The sequence below is a fragment of the Vanessa atalanta genome, chromosome 2 (genome assembly GCF_905147765.1).
Source record: "Vanessa atalanta chromosome 2, ilVanAtal1.2, whole genome shotgun sequence".
Taxonomy (NCBI): domain Eukaryota; kingdom Metazoa; phylum Arthropoda; class Insecta; order Lepidoptera; family Nymphalidae; genus Vanessa; species Vanessa atalanta.
The window spans coordinates 2588652-2602759 of NC_061872.1; the positions used below are offsets into that span (position 1 = coordinate 2588652).

The window sequence follows — 14108 nt, forward strand, 5'->3', positions numbered from 1 at the left end:
ATATGCGTTTATAAAATCTATGTAGTCCAAAATTTACCAATATAGTTATTTCAAACAAATTATCGATTACAATTATGTTAGTCGAATAGTCACGTGTATTCTTTAGCTAAGCTAGAAGATAATTTCTTTGAAAATGTTGAATCTGTTTAGGCATCGATAGACGAATTGATATAATTAACTTCCATTTCATTAGAAGTTGAATAAAAGCGAATTGAAAAAAAAAATAATTAAAAAAAAAAATATTTGTAAAAAAGTACGAAATGTCAAATGACGAAATAGTAAAGAAACCTATTTAAAAGAATATAATTAATAGTAAATTAACAAAACGTAAATGCCCTACTATTTGAGGAGTAGGTTTTGAACATAGTCTAAAGTACATTGTAGTGCAGAGCAAACACGTGCAGGTTTCCTCACAAATTTCCCTTCAGCACCGGGCACATTTGGCTTAATAAATAGTGTGGACTGTTATAATGGCACCAGAAGAAAGACTTTAAAGTTCTTACTTCTACTTAATTTAACCGATTTTATGATTCAGGGCTTGGGTCACTTAAATACTTATAATGAAATGGAACGTACGATAATTATTACACGTACATATGTACATAATCAATATCGATATAAAAATCGATTAAAAATTACGAGTAATTTTAAAATCGCATCTCGCGATTCCTCTGTGGAGAGCTGTAACTTTATTGTTAAAATAGAATTCATTTTGATAGTAACATCTAGACAATCACTTGTAGGTGTCTTAATCTCAATTTAATATTCTAAATAATAATAAGCAATTTCATTACGTTTTATTGTTCAAATTCCTACGACGTATTGATGTCGTTTTATAAAGTAATCTTTTATATAAAATGTGATCTCTCGTGTTTATATCTAGGTGTAATGTGGCCGCATCGGTTAAATAAAAGAAAAAAAAAAAAACAAATTGACATTTGGAACATAGAAAAATTTTTGTTAACCTAGTTTTTTTCTTCCGATGCGGTCGCTCCTCCTTAAAGGATCTGCCTTATAGGTGTTTTTATAAATGTACATCCGAGTTATTTCTATTTATACGTGGTCGTGTGTTAATAAAAAAGTATGTCTAACTATATTTATATATAACATTTATATTAGGTCCTAAACTTCTGAATGAAACGTATAAAATAATTATAACTCATCGTGAACCTACTCCACCGTTATTTACGGTTGTATTGCCTTAGAAGTCTTAGACGTATTTTAATATAATAAAATATACTACTTTATAAAAAGATAATTTGAAACGCATATTTACTACCGAATACTCTTTCTGAATCGATTTTCTCAATTTGTTTTACTCGTATTCTTTTGTGTGATTTTATGATATTAAGGTTTAAATATTTAGTGTATTGTAAGTACGAATTGATTATATGTGTGCTTGGTTTATATAATACTCAAGATTTTATTTTTATGTTGAGAGGTGTGAAATTGTTGATTGTTATGTTTAAAAAATACTTACTTAAAACTTCATTAAAAACTTGGAATGTTCATGCATTATTTTATTAGTGTGGTTATTAAAAAGAACTTATATGTCAACCTTAACTGACTTTTAAATCTGTCATTTTTTATCTATATACAGTTATTGAAACAAGAAAACAGTTGTATTTAATTTCGTCTTCTAAGTATATCATATCAATAAGTTAAGTAATTTTTATAATGTTATAATAATTTAATCTAACTTATATTTCGATAAGCAATATTCGACATTGTAACCGATTGTGAAGTTGATAGTGTTTTGAATTATTGTATTATGTCACGAGGTGTTTTTTCAAAATAACTTATTATATATATTAGCAAAACTTATACTCGATGCACAAAATTTTTTGTCTGATATTTAGTAGTAGTAATTAAAAATACCTAATGACCAATCTAAGAAACCAATATTATCTCATTTATTTTGATTTGATGTTTTTTTTTTTTTATTTGAGGTTACATTAGTTTATGATATCACTTGGTAATCCAAGTTGTTTATTTAGATATTAAAATTAGGCAATTTATTAAAATAATAAATTTAAAGGCCTATATTTCTGCATTTATACGCCCCGATTTTTATTAATCTATTGATAATTAATTCATTATAAGACTGAATCTGTAAATTACTCGTTTTGTTCTTTGCTTCTCGATAGTTATTCTGGATAAATATTAACCTTTACCCTCGTCGATGTGTAGCAAAATGTTTTTTGATTAAAATTAGTAATATATTAGAATTATGTCTTAATCTATTTTCTTTCGATCTTTTCTGCATAATATCGATTTTTTTTAGCATAAAATAAATTCTTAATCGATAAATGTATAACTTTAATCGTTGTAATAAATTTATGTAATTATGTGTTTAGTTTGCTGATTTAGTACTGCTCAATATAATTTTAAGTTTTATAGTCCAGTCATTACATTTCAAAATGCAAGTGAACCGAGAAGACTTTTAGGTGTTGTTTAGGGGAGACAGGAAAGCTTAACTTGAATGTATTGACCTAGATTTTTAGATATAAATTATAAATTATAGAGCGTCATAAAAGCGACAAAAAGGTATACGATCAAAATTCTCATGGCGGAGAGCGGAGGTATAGCCAAAGAAAAAAAAACAAATTTTAACCCCCTCTTTCAAGAGGGTCAGAGAAAACTCAAAGGTAATCTTGGTCGAACATTTCAAGTTACGCTTTTCTAATACTCCTACAAAATATCTAAAAATCAACCTTGCCTGTTTACTTCAACTTAAATGTCATTTTTTCCGACGTAATAACTGGACTATTGTATGGTATGACTTGTACGACCAACGTTTACATATTTTATGGTTATAATGATGTACCATTTTGTTCTATTTTTTAATTAATACAATAACAAGATTAACACAATTCCTTCGTTTACGACAACCTGTTAAAGTAAAGGTTTTAGGTATTAAAACATTTCATTCTGATGATTACAATTGACCTTTTTAGAAAAATAGCAGGATTTAAGACATATTGTTTATCACAAAAAAAATTTCTATAAAAAATAAAATATATATAATTTTAATCTTAATCACTTTTCTACTCATTCTTAAAAGGCGGTTTACCTGAAGATAAAGAAAATATGAGTTTTGAAGATATACAAACAATCTTAAATTTAGGTAATGTTCGATATATTACATCCCCCAATTCAATAGAGCTTACTCTTGTTATTGTATATTAAAAATAAAACTACGTAATATGTAATTATTTTGTATAGAAGGTAGGAAGGAATTTAATTATTATATTATTTCTTCCTGAACATTTTTTTTCTCGCGCAAGAATGACGTTATTGGTAAACGAAATCTTGGATACAAATAGCTGTAAAAAATATGAAATAAACAACTTCTTTTAACTTTTTTTACTTGTCACACCCAATATAAATTCCGTTTACATCTCATTAAAATGCCTTTGATTATGACTGGTTTACACTCTGCTTATCTTTTTATTGATTAAATATCCTTCTAAACGAAATAATTGCATAGAATAGCACGAATATTTTCTGAATAGGTTTATGCCTCGATTACAATTGTCTCGTGAGAATGTTGATACAACTTTGAATTGAATAATTATTATGTATTTTTCTCTCAATATTTATATTTGGGAATTCAATAAATTATACTGTTACTCATATTCGTGTGTTTATTACCCTACATATACCATATAAAACCTATATTATAGAAAATACAGAATATTTTGTCATATTAATAAAACATTATATATATATTAAATATAAATGTTATCGTTTATGGCTACGGTTTTGCGTCTGTATCAGTACAATGTGTAAATTTCACTCTACAAACTCATTAGAACTACATTTTCCTGCACACTGCTGTTATCTTTTGCGTTTTTAATTTTTTTACATATAAAAATCTAAATAATTGCCTAGAATTAGTATCAAGAATTAATATAATTCATTGACGAAGTTATAGTCTAACTCATTAAGTATTTTTGTCAGAGAATTCACGGAAACGGTAAAAGTATCCCGAGATTTTTGACTGAAAGGTGATAAATTTTAAAATAAATTTTCAATCTTATAAGTCGGATTCGAATCCGAACTATAATATTGAAATTTTCCATTATTTCAAGGATCTCGTGAAGATACCTCGTTTAAGCGATGTAAGTACCAATCTACCCAAACCTTTTATGGTACAAGATTAAATTAAAAGTATAGCGTCATCAATTTTGATCAATATAATCTATACTAATAATATAAATGTTAAAGTAACTATGGTTTTCTGTCGTTATTTGATGCTTTCACGGCCAAACCATTTACACAAATTTGGAATGAAGTAAGCTTGAACCCAAAAGAAGGACATAGGGTATCTAACACTACCTACTAGTGCTGTAACTGACTAGTATTTCATATTTTACTGTTATTTTATTTTTCACTAACTAGTGAATACTGTGACATATCGATGAAAGAAGAATGTAAGCTGCCCTACCCTACATTTAAGAATCAGTTACATTTATACTAAAAAAAAATGTATAAATTAGATACTTCAGCGTCAACTGCTTTCTCTGGGTCATGTGACAATCAATAATCAAAATATACTTTATTCAGGTAGGCTTTTACAAGCACTTTTGAATCGTCATTTAACAAAATATTTAAAGTAAAGCTACCACCGGTTCGGAATGTAGATTCTAGAAGAACCGGCAAGAAACTCAGTAGTTACTCTTTTTCAATATCTAAAAATACGGTCATGTTAGTTAAATACAATTATATATGTATGTTATGTCTCCTGCCTGGAAGTCACAAGCATTAACGCCACGCTTTTTCATCATCAATATAATCTTGTATCGAATAATATGCCTTTTTTAATGTATTTTTTACAATTGACTTGAATCTATGAAACGGCAAAGTTAAAAATGTCTGCGGAATTTTATTATAGAAGCGGATGCCTTGCCCCAAGAATGATTTATTGACTTTGCGGAGTCGGAAACTTGGCGTTGTAAGCTTATCCTTACTTCTTGTGCACATACAATGATTATCACTGATTTTATCAAAGTGATCAATGCTACTGTGAATATACATAATATTGTTGTAAATATACTGTGACGCGACAGTGAGTATTCCTACTTTGTTACTGAGTGGAACGATGATAGTATTAAAAATAAACACAAAAATATCTTATAACTGCTTTTATTCTTTCCAACGATTGACATTTACCTAACAGTTGCATCATTTCAGCAACACTCGGCCCTTCGTTAAGTCCGCTCAAAACGGACCTTAACATTTTCATCAATGCAGGAAACTGCACATCATTTTGAGCCGAAAAATGTTTCAAATTATCCTTAATAGAATCCTGTTCAAACGTCTCGAGATCTTCCAAATTGTTGATCAATTTCTCGAATAAATTCTTATTAACGTCCAATTTTTTATTCGACGGTAGAATCCAGAGGAATGCAAATTTCGGTGTGACCAATTCTTCTATCCTCGTTATTCTAGCTGTCGCCCAAAGCAGTACGCCTTTGATATGTTCTTCGGATACATTTAGATTTTCTCCTGTATATTTCGTCTTTATTAAATTTTGCAGATTTGCTATGAGAGACTTCGTGAGCTGATCGTCTTTGAGACGCCGTTTTAACTCTAATCGATTACATTCTTCGAGTAAATCAGGATTGAGGCGACTTGGATGTGATGATATCTTATTTATTTGAAACTGTAAGAGAGAATACAATATAAAAAAAAGAGTTGTTTCGTGGGACACCCGAACGAGAACATTAGAACCAAGTTGCTCTAGCTATATATTATGTTTTAAATAACACAAAAATAATTAAATAAACAAATAACAGACACAATGAACTACTGAACTTGACATTTCATTATTCTCAATCGTTGTAAAAATCGTGTGTGAATTGAAACAATAACAAACAAATAAATTTAAATAAAGTTATAATAAACTGAATCTAATAGATAGAGAGAGACAGAGATCAGAGGAAAACGTCACCAGGAACGAGCATATAACGCATTTTCCTTAAGTGACGATTTCTGCGAATACACTTCAGTACTGTAAGCCGCGTAAAACAACTTCGTTCAAAATATACAAAGTGGTAGACCTAATATTTTTTTTTTTTATAGCATAGACAGATGAACTAGCATATGGATAGTAAGTCACTACTACCTACAAACATTAACGCTGCAAGAAATGTTAACCATTCCTCGTTGTCAATGTGCGAACAACCTAAAAAAAAAGGGTTCTGTCCCTTGTGCCTGTAGTTGCGTTTGCAAACTTTGAAATAAAACTTTTTTTAATTATTTAATGTAGAATAATACAGATTGCTTATCAGGTAGGATTATATCTAAACAAATGAAACCAAGAGGATGAATAGGAAACAATGCTATTGGTATCAATGATAATAATCAATTCTATAATAGCAACAAATTGTCTGTGACTCAATTATTTTAAAATTAATTAAACCTAAATATTTATATTAATTTAATCATTGTTATAAAACAAAAAAAACTGTGATTTAGTTTTATTATGAGCTCAACCAATCAGTGGACAGAATTTCGAACAATGCGATTCAAATGACGTCATATACAGTCGAATGTTTTGTTCAAATGTTGGACAATTCTGGTATTTAATTATAAGCGAATGTTCCATTTGTTGCAGCTTTACATGTGACTAGAATGTAACTATACTATTTGATAGATCATGAAAAGCTAAAATGGACAGAAATGAACTATTGACTAACCTCTTCAGCTAGTTCCTCCAAAGTCTTAAATCTTATTCCTTCTCCTATCACATGGTCAAACCCTCCACCAGACAGCGTTATATAATTTACCAACGCCAAAGGATATATACCTAAAATATTTAAGATTTGATAACAGTTCAAATAGATTATTCAATTTGGATAACATAAAATATTTAAGAAAAATAATGTCAGCCAATAAATGTACCACTGGTCTTCTCCCTTTGAGGAAAACTTTTGGAGCTTATTCCATTATACTACTCCGATTCGGGCCGAATTTAATTTAAATATGACTTCAGGTTTATTCACAACGTTTTCCTTCATTGCCGAGCACGAGATGAATTATAAACGCAAATTAAGTCTGCCAAAAACTTATCCTGGGTTTAAGCCCCCGTCCAATATAAGAATTTTTCTGTCGATATATTTTTTAGTAGCTTGAAGTTTGAAACTTGAAGAACATTCTCGAGCCTCGCAAAGCCCGTAAAGTCGACGTCCACTCGGATTATAAGAGTGAAGGGATTGAGAATGAATTTGTGTTTGCGCACAGCTGTGTGCTTTAATTTGATCTTTGCAAATTGAATTTGTCTTGTCTCCCTCTAAGGTTTGACTTGATGATGATGATGTGTGATACTTGTATTCCTTATAAAAATATTACCTTTGGCTCTATAATCTTCCACTTTTACATCAGACTGGCGTTTACTTAATTTAGTTCCATCAGAATTTACAATAAGAGGAAGATGACCGAACTCCGGTGGTATCCATCCAAATGCTCTGGAATTTATAATTAATTTTATTTATACACACACAAAAATAAACTAAAATAAATTCTAATTCAATAAAATTATTATAATGGTTAATTTTTGTTACCAAAAAGATATCTTAGTTATTCTTATCCTTCCGTATTGAAGAAATGGTTTGGTGTACCTTTGGAGAATGCCATTTGGAGAATATACATACATGTGGCAGAATTTCATTGAAATTAGACACATGAAGATTTACCACAATGATTTTCTTCACCACTGAGTATGACATGAATTAACACAAAAAAATTCAGTAGTTTTTGCCTGGGTTTAAATCTGCAAACATTGGTTAAGCTGCACACTTTCTAATGGGACCATCTTGAATCAATAATCAAATTAAAAGTATTCGTTGCAAGTCTTCATTTTATTACCAATGAATACTTAAAAATGTTTACAAGTATTATATTACTTACTTATAGATCAATATATGTTTAGTTGTAGATATTTGCCATTCCACACCTCGTAATACATGTGTGATACCCATTAAATAATCATCAACAACATTTGCAAAGTGATACGTCGGGTAGCCATCACTTTTCATCAGAACCGGATCACCTTCATTCAAGGTGACATCATATGCTATACCGCCAAATATCATGTCTTCGAATGAGATACAATCTGAAGAAAGCTAGAAGTAAATTAATATGATAATAATATATAATTATTTTATCTTCATACTCAGCATTGCTTTTATATTATCAAAAAATAATCTAAGCAAAGTGCACCTTAAACCTAATACAGTAAGGGGTTCCTGCATTACTCTTCTCCTGAATATCCTTATCAGATAAACTACGACATTTATTATCATATTTTGGTATTCGTTGACTTCTAATGGCATCTCTACGAAGTATGTTAAGACGTCGCTCAGTGCAAAAGCATTTATAAGCTGAACCATTGTTTAATAGTTTTTGAATATGTTCCCTGTAAAATTAAAAAAATATTTAAATGAATAACGATTGAACATTAAAAATATGTACTTTACAAGTTAAATATTATTAATCTTACTGATAAATATTTAATCTTTCACTTTGCACGTACGGACCGTAATTTCCTTTTGTACTCGGCCCTTCATTACATTCTATTCCCGCCCATTTTAAGTCATCTATCAAAGCATCCACCGATCCCTCAACTTTCCTAGTCTGATCAGTATCTTCTATACGTAATATAAAAACGCCACCACGGGATTTTGCATATAAGTAATTGTATAAAGCTGTTCTTAAACCTCCTAAATGTAAGTATCCAGTTGGACTAGGCGCAAATCTTACCCTAGGTACGATAGTATTTAAAGTACGATAAAGGTTATGTGTTGGTAAAACGAAAACATGTCTCAGGTTAAAAGTCCGCATTCTGAGAGTCTCTCATATATCGAGAAGTACACGTATTAAAATAAGTGACAGTAATAATAAAAGTATGGACTTTGGAATAATCGGATAAATAATGTTTATTTATTTTATTTTACCCTCTTTTAATACCTACTTATGTCAATTAAATCAAGTGAAAATTTGACAATCAGCTGTTTTGAAAATGTCAATGTAATTTAATATTAGGCTGCTGTCAAATAGGATTTCCGATTTTATATTATCCAGAAATTTTATAGAACAAATAAACAAATAAAAACATATATTAATATATCTTTTACATATACTGGCATCATTGAATTTATAAGATTACATTATCACATTAAATACCCGGAACTGAAATTCATAAATTGTATGCTTAATAAAACACGACTGAACACGTAAAAGTAAAAAATTGTCTCTGACTGTTGCTTTTCATTTTTAGTTCCGATGTCGAAACAATAGTGAATATAGTGAAAGTCATTATATTAAATAACAAACAAATCCTCAAAATGGTTGGTATTAGCCTTGTTGTGACACATAAACAAAATTAACTATCCACTTTTGAATATGTTACAGTTTTATTAGCGAACCAAAATATATTTGACAGTTCAGCAAAAACTAAGGTTATGACTTTACTGCGTTTTCTTTTCAGAATAAATTAAAATCATCACAGAGAGATAAAGTGAAGAAGTTCGTAGCGTTTACGCAAACTACTGAAAGTACTGCTATATTCTGTCTCTCGCAGAATGACTGGAAACTTGACTTGGCGAGCGACAACTATTTTCAGAACCCTGATGCGTATTACAAAGACCCTGTCAAAGCATCAGTAGATAGAAAAAAAGTAGAACAACTATTTAACAAATATAGAGATCAACAGGAGAACGACAAAATAACTGTTGATGGTGTTATGAAATTTTTAGAAGATTTAAATTTAAGTCCTGAATCAATATTAGTTCTTATAATAGCGTGGAAATGTAAAGCGGCCGTACAGTGTGAATTTACTAAAGAGGAGTTCATGACAGGCTTCATAGAGTTGGGTGTTGACAGCATAGATAAGTTAAAAGCAAAACTGCCTACATTAGAATCTGAGATAAAAGACCCAAATAAGTTCAAAGACTTTTACCAATTTACCTTTAATTATGCCAAAAACCCTGGGCAGAAAGGCTTAGAACTCGATATGGCTGTAGCATATTGGAATATTGTGCTCCGTGGGAGATTTAAGTTCCTTGATGCCTGGTGTAAATTTCTTACGGTATGTTATTCTTGTTTAAATAAAAAATTTAACTTCCTATAGTGAAGATCAGTAAATGCTTACTTTCACAAAATTTCACATTACCACCAATAACAATAGTAAAAGATTTTCTTTAAAAAAACTACAATTATTTATTATTAAATTTAAACCATGTCAATTTTAAGTATAAATGTTATTCAATATTACTAATAAAATAAAATTAAAACACTAATTGTGTTTCAGGAGCATCATAAAAGATCTATACCAAAAGATACATGGAACCTTCTTTTAGATTTTGCAACACAAATTGATGATGGCATGAGTAATTATGATGCCGAAGGTGCCTGGCCCGTACTCATAGATGACTTTGTAGAATGGTGTCAAAAGCAGGGACTAACAGCAGATGGCGTTAAATCCTTAGAGCCAGCGTCTGGCTAGCTGAAGCTTTACAGCTGCCCACAGTACGAAGCGAGAGTACACAATGTGTGTATAGAATCAGAAAGACAAGATCAAAGCTTCTTAGAAGAATTGGGGTCATTTGTAATACTGCTACTGTCTCGCTTCGTCCTGTACAGTCTGGAGCTGTGTACAGTAGAGTGGATAGCAATTGTTATCATATTTGATTTGTGCAGCTGACTAAATCAGCAAGTGACTTTGTCGACAATGAATGGTGGTTTGTATTTATTTTGAGGGTTGAATAGAAGTGTGGACACTAAGAACATTCAGACAATTTAGTTAGTAACAGCTAGTACTCGACTGTATAAAGCTCTGAACTCTTCGTCCGTTAGAGTAATATCAATTAGAACTCCTGTTTCCTAAATACTATTGAGAATAGGATCTAGTATGTTGTGAGTTTAAATTTTTCATTGAATTAAGTAGGAGAGCAAACTAATGATTCATTTAAAAAAAAAAATTTTAAATCAGATTGAATACTTGCATTATTGCATACTAATCTGTGAGGTTTTAAATTAAGATGTAAATATGTATATACAAATTAATGATATTACTTTTTTTATAATATTAAAACTTAGATCTTTCACAATTTTTTTTTATTGTTGCTAACTTAGAAAAATTTCGATTTCTTCTACTTGATCAAGTCTTCATTGTCAATTTTACATACATATTCAAACAATATTTGAAAACTTATTCAAAATATATAAAATGAAATTTAAGTAAACACAAATTCTCAATATTGATTCAACAAGTTCAATTATTGATTTAACAAGTTCAATTTTGTTAATGATTAATTTAAAATTAATAATGGCCAACATGTTTTGCTTTTGAGTTAAATTGGACAATGTGCCTAGTAATGATGTTATCAATTGAAAATATTTATTCAACTATTTACTTCTACTAAATGGTAAGATATAATTTATTCACTGAATGCAAAATTATTTACAGAATTTAAATTTAAACTGATAGATATGTTTTAGTTGATTCCAAAGTTACAATTGTGTAAAAAAAACTTTATGTAAATTTATTTATTACACTCTGGCTACCTTTAAATTATATCATTTAGTGATTGTTAATAAGACTTGAAATAGTTATTACCCTAAATAAATGTTATGTTTTTCTTAAAACTTGATCATATTCTAATATTTACTTATATAAAGTAGATTGAGTGCATTTTCATTAGCTATGTTTGTCAATGATCTGTTAATATTTAAAGAAACAAACTGTTGATTTTTTTAATAATTTAAAACATTTTATCAATAGATTTTCTAATGTTTCTAGGAGAAATTGTTGCTTCTGTAATATTGAATCATAAAAAATATTTGGTACTTAGATTGAATGTACAAAAAAGGAAATTGATGTATCAAGTATTAAACTACAATAAATTGTTAAATAAATTGTGTGTTTTAAATATTAATAAACGTGAAAAAACGCCGGCGATAACAATTATTGCTGTATTTGTAAAAAGTCATATATTTATAAAACAACAGCATTTCCTTATCTATTATTATATCAAGTTATTTACTCCCAATTAAATCTTATGTCTGGACATGTCTTATAGGAAAAATAACATCTGATCTGGAAATAATTAGAGAAGTTATTTCTCTAAAGGTACAATACGTGACTACATACAAATTGCAAGAAAACAGTCATAAGTTGCATAAATAAATGAACTGATGCATATGAAAAAAAAACAAAACATTATTATCCTCTAGTTGCTTAACAAAATAAAAATTGTATAAATTACATAATAATATTGAATATTATTTAATTATTATTATTTCCAAAAACTAAATCATATGATATATTTTGCGAATTATTGCAATTCAAAAACTTGCTTATTCTACAAATAATATACGAATAATTATGTTACTTAATAAGTAAACGAGATGCAAATAAAAAACTTAAAGAGAAAAGTCAATGTCAAAGTCAAAACTGCTGTCAATGTCAATATCTTTGAAATATATTTGTGAATTTCAACTCGAAAATTTTCTTTTTCTCGTCAAGTGCTTAAAAGAAGAACAGTTACAAAAAATGTCTGTACGTTTAGGAGGTGCTCTCAAAGAGCTGAGAATTCACTTATGTCAAACAAGTAAACAATCAGCTGGTGTGAGGTATGTTTGATTACATAAACATTTGACTAACCTATTCGATATTGAAAATTAAAAAAACTAACACCCAACAGTTTACTCCTTTTTTAAATTTGATATAATAAAACATTTTTACGAATAAAATAAATTTTACTATCATACATTTAGAGCTATATGTACATAAAAGTTTAATCAAATTAAATATTGTAATCACTTATATTTTCACTTTCTTTATTTAGAAATTTTATTTACGATAATGAATAATTAGCAATTTTCTCATAATGTTATTTTTTTTGTTTGAAATTTCAGAGAGTTCATTCAAAAGAACTATGTGAACATCAAGAAGGAAAACCCTAACTTTCCAATCTTGATTCGTGAGTGTAGTGGAATTCAGCCCAGGGTTTGGGCTCGCTATGGTAGGCAAAAATAATAATATTGATTTTTATTTTGAAATTCTCATTCATGATCAACATCATTCCATTCAAAAATCTATACCATTTTAAAATATTGTCCAAATTATTTCCCTATGATTCCGCCCAGTGCGTGCATGATTATATTCTTTTGAATATTGAATATTATATATACCTAATTATTTTAATAGTGCAAATATTCTTGACCAACTGATAAAATGAGACATTAATAGATTTGTGATTTAAAGGTGTAAGCTAAGTAATGATAGTATTTACAGATAGAGGACGTGAGTTATGCGAGTCTCTTTGTGATCTGAGCAGTGGCCAAGTATTGGAAATTATAAAAAAACTGAATAGGTCATAATTCTCTTCACTTATTCATGTACAACATATTTGCAGTTATCTTGTAGTATCATATATTAAAAATATAATTGATATCAGTATAATCATTGTAATATAATTAAATACATACAGTAGCTTCAAGAAATATTATTGTACATAAAAATACATTAAAATAACAGCAACAAAATTTTGTATATGTTTACGTAATTCGATTATATATAAGCCTATACATAGAAATTAGTATGGTTGGGAGTTATATTTTAAGTCTTAAGTATTCCTTTAATATAGATTTAAAACTTTTTTTTCAGATAAAGGTGTCGAAAGCAGTACTCCATTAACAAATTTAGGTGCCAATGATGTCCTATCTGCTATTAAGCAACTCATTAAATAAATATTTAAAATTATGTTATTCATTAGTTACAGTATATTTTGATTTTAATTAAAAGACCGTTAAATAAATTATTGCTTTTATTGTTAATACTACAATGTACAAAACAAGTTGGGGCTTAAATTATCACATAGTGGTACAAACAGCCTACCATAATTGTATAAACTATACATACAAGACATTGTAATTATAATACCATATTAAGAAAAGAAAAAATTAATTGAGTTTTGTACTTAAAATCGACTATTTTATGTCTAATTTAACAGACATCTACCATCTATGAGGTATTAGCAAGATTTTTTAGTAATAATCCTACAGTCATAATATAAAAAATATTGCTTCCAAAGTGTTTT

The 14108-nt window shown here is 28.8% G+C and overlaps 3 protein-coding genes across 3 annotated transcripts; 2 read left to right on the forward strand and 1 right to left on the reverse strand.

Moving 5' to 3' along the window:
* Positions 1-5113: 5113 nt before the first annotated feature.
* Positions 5114-8965, reverse strand: LOC125068922 (probable glutamate--tRNA ligase, mitochondrial). The gene is made up of 6 exons (XM_047678303.1): positions 8507-8965; positions 8227-8422; positions 7915-8129; positions 7357-7472; positions 6705-6814; positions 5114-5668 (listed from the first exon to the last, which is right to left on the reverse strand). Exons 1-6 carry the CDS (start codon positions 8845-8847, stop codon positions 5114-5116), a joined length of 1533 nt encoding a protein of 510 aa, XP_047534259.1. The 5' UTR covers positions 8848-8965.
* A 300-nt stretch (positions 8966-9265) lies between these two features.
* Positions 9266-11801, forward strand: LOC125074863 (DCN1-like protein 1). Its single transcript, XM_047686323.1, has 3 exons — positions 9266-9353; positions 9494-10093; positions 10316-11801. Exons 1-3 carry the CDS (start codon positions 9351-9353, stop codon positions 10508-10510), a joined length of 798 nt encoding a protein of 265 aa, XP_047542279.1. The 5' UTR covers positions 9266-9350; the 3' UTR covers positions 10511-11801.
* A 667-nt stretch (positions 11802-12468) lies between these two features.
* On the forward strand, positions 12469-14096 carry LOC125072130 (NADH dehydrogenase [ubiquinone] 1 alpha subcomplex subunit 2). The gene is made up of 3 exons (XM_047682645.1): positions 12469-12639; positions 12925-13031; positions 13676-14096. Exons 1-3 carry the CDS (start codon positions 12470-12472, stop codon positions 13756-13758), a joined length of 360 nt encoding a protein of 119 aa, XP_047538601.1. The 5' UTR covers position 12469; the 3' UTR covers positions 13759-14096.
* The last annotated feature ends 12 nt before the right edge of the window (positions 14097-14108 follow it).